Here is a 1,507-nt window from a genome sequence, read left to right on the forward strand (position 1 = left end):
CAGAACGAGAAGGTACGGACGGGACCGGCGCTCCCGTGGGGCTCCCGTGGGGTCCCGGTGCCCTCCGCGGCCCCTCAGCACCTCGTCACCGAGAGTTCTCTAACCCAACACCCCCAACGTGCCACTGTGCCCCAGCGCTGGGGTTTGGTTTTATTCAAACGCTGCTTTTTGGCCGTTGGAAGATGGAGTTTGCACCCCTGGAGGGGTTTGTTGTGGAAATAATAACTTAAAGCCTTTTTTCTTTTCCTTTTCTTAGAATATTGTACCGACCCCCGTGAAAATCAACTTGATCAATATGCTCTCAGAGACAGGGCTTCAGGTTATAGAGGCCACCAGCTTTGTTTCCCCCAAGTGGGTTCCTCAGGTCAGTATTCAAACGAAATTTACAATTGTGTGTTATAAAAATGCCTAATAATAGAGAGTAATCCAGTCTAAAAATTCTGCTTGCTCCAAAACCCTCGTTACTGGGCGAGAAGCAGCAAAGGCAAATGGAGGAGCTGGCTCTGCCCCAGGCCTTCCCTTTGGACCTTGCAAAAGAGCAAACTGGGATGCACACAGTTGTTTGTGCCTGTGTCCATGCTGGCTGAACTGTGATCCCTCCCAGGCTGCAACACTGTCTGCTTGTTAGGGGCCTCGTCCTCTTCTTCATAAACATTCCTATTCCTGTTGCAAAAAAGGATCTTGAACAATCATTAATCCTTCTGTAATTTACAGCAGTGAGTCTCGTTGCCCTTAGAAACCTCTCCTTGTTTGCTCTGCAGATGGCTGACCACACTGAAGTCATGCAAGGGATTAACAAGTTGCCTGGTATCAGCTACCCTGTGCTGACCCCTAACCTGAAGGGATTTCAGGAAGCGGTAAGAGGTGCCAGGGTTGGGATGTTCCCAGTGGCTCCTTTGCAGGGTTGGCTGCTCAGGAGCATTCCAGCTGTGGGTAGGGGTGGGAAATGTCTTTCCTTGTGGCAGGCAGCAGTCATATAGTTCCTTTTCAAGTGTTCATTTTGCTGGGGAAATAGAAACTTGCTGTTTATAACAGAAAATACCTCGATACGTTTTCTATTATTAAAAAAAAAGTAATCTATTTTAATTGATAGCAAGGCTTTTGGTCTTGTTTGCATGTCCCACATCTCTCCTGACTACATCTTCACTGCTGCATCTGTAACTTCACACCTCTTTTAAAGACAAGCTTGGATGTGTCATGTTTTTGCTGTAGAATCAGCAGAGGAATGAATTGGGGAAAAAACATCTTTTGCTCTGAGAGAACTGTAGCCGTGGTTGTTGTGCTTATTGTTTGTTGTGCAGAAGAAGTCAACTGCCTTTCACTGACGTTTCAGGTGGCAGCAGGGGCCAAAGAAGTGTCGATCTTTGGGGCTGCATCAGAGCTGTTCACTAAGAAGAACATCAACTGCTCCATCGAGGAGAGCCTGGAGAGGTTTGGGGCGGTGATGACGGCGGCGCGAGCGGCCGACGTTCCTGTGCGGGGGTGAGCAGCTCCTGCTGTGCCATCC

The 1,507-nt window shown here is 48.6% G+C and overlaps 1 protein-coding gene across 1 annotated transcript in view; it reads left to right on the forward strand.

Annotated features, from left to right (window-relative positions):
• Positions 1 to 262: 262 nt before the first annotated feature.
• The window catches only part of HMGCL (3-hydroxymethyl-3-methylglutaryl-CoA lyase), a 3,181-nt gene continuing 1,936 nt past the window's right edge, over positions 263 to 1,507 (forward strand). Inside the window, exons 1-3 of the mRNA XM_008948805.1 lie at positions 263 to 364; positions 762 to 857; positions 1,334 to 1,482. Of these exons, the coding sequence (XP_008947053.1) occupies positions 296 to 364; positions 762 to 857; positions 1,334 to 1,482 (314 nt within the window). The 5' untranslated portion in view covers positions 263 to 295. The remainder of the gene's footprint in view (positions 365 to 761; positions 858 to 1,333; positions 1,483 to 1,507) is intronic.

The sequence above is a fragment of the Merops nubicus genome, unplaced genomic scaffold, assembly GCF_000691845.1.
Source record: "Merops nubicus isolate BGI_N331 unplaced genomic scaffold, ASM69184v1 scaffold46101, whole genome shotgun sequence".
In the NCBI taxonomy this organism is placed as follows: Eukaryota; Metazoa; Chordata; class Aves; order Coraciiformes; family Meropidae; genus Merops; species Merops nubicus.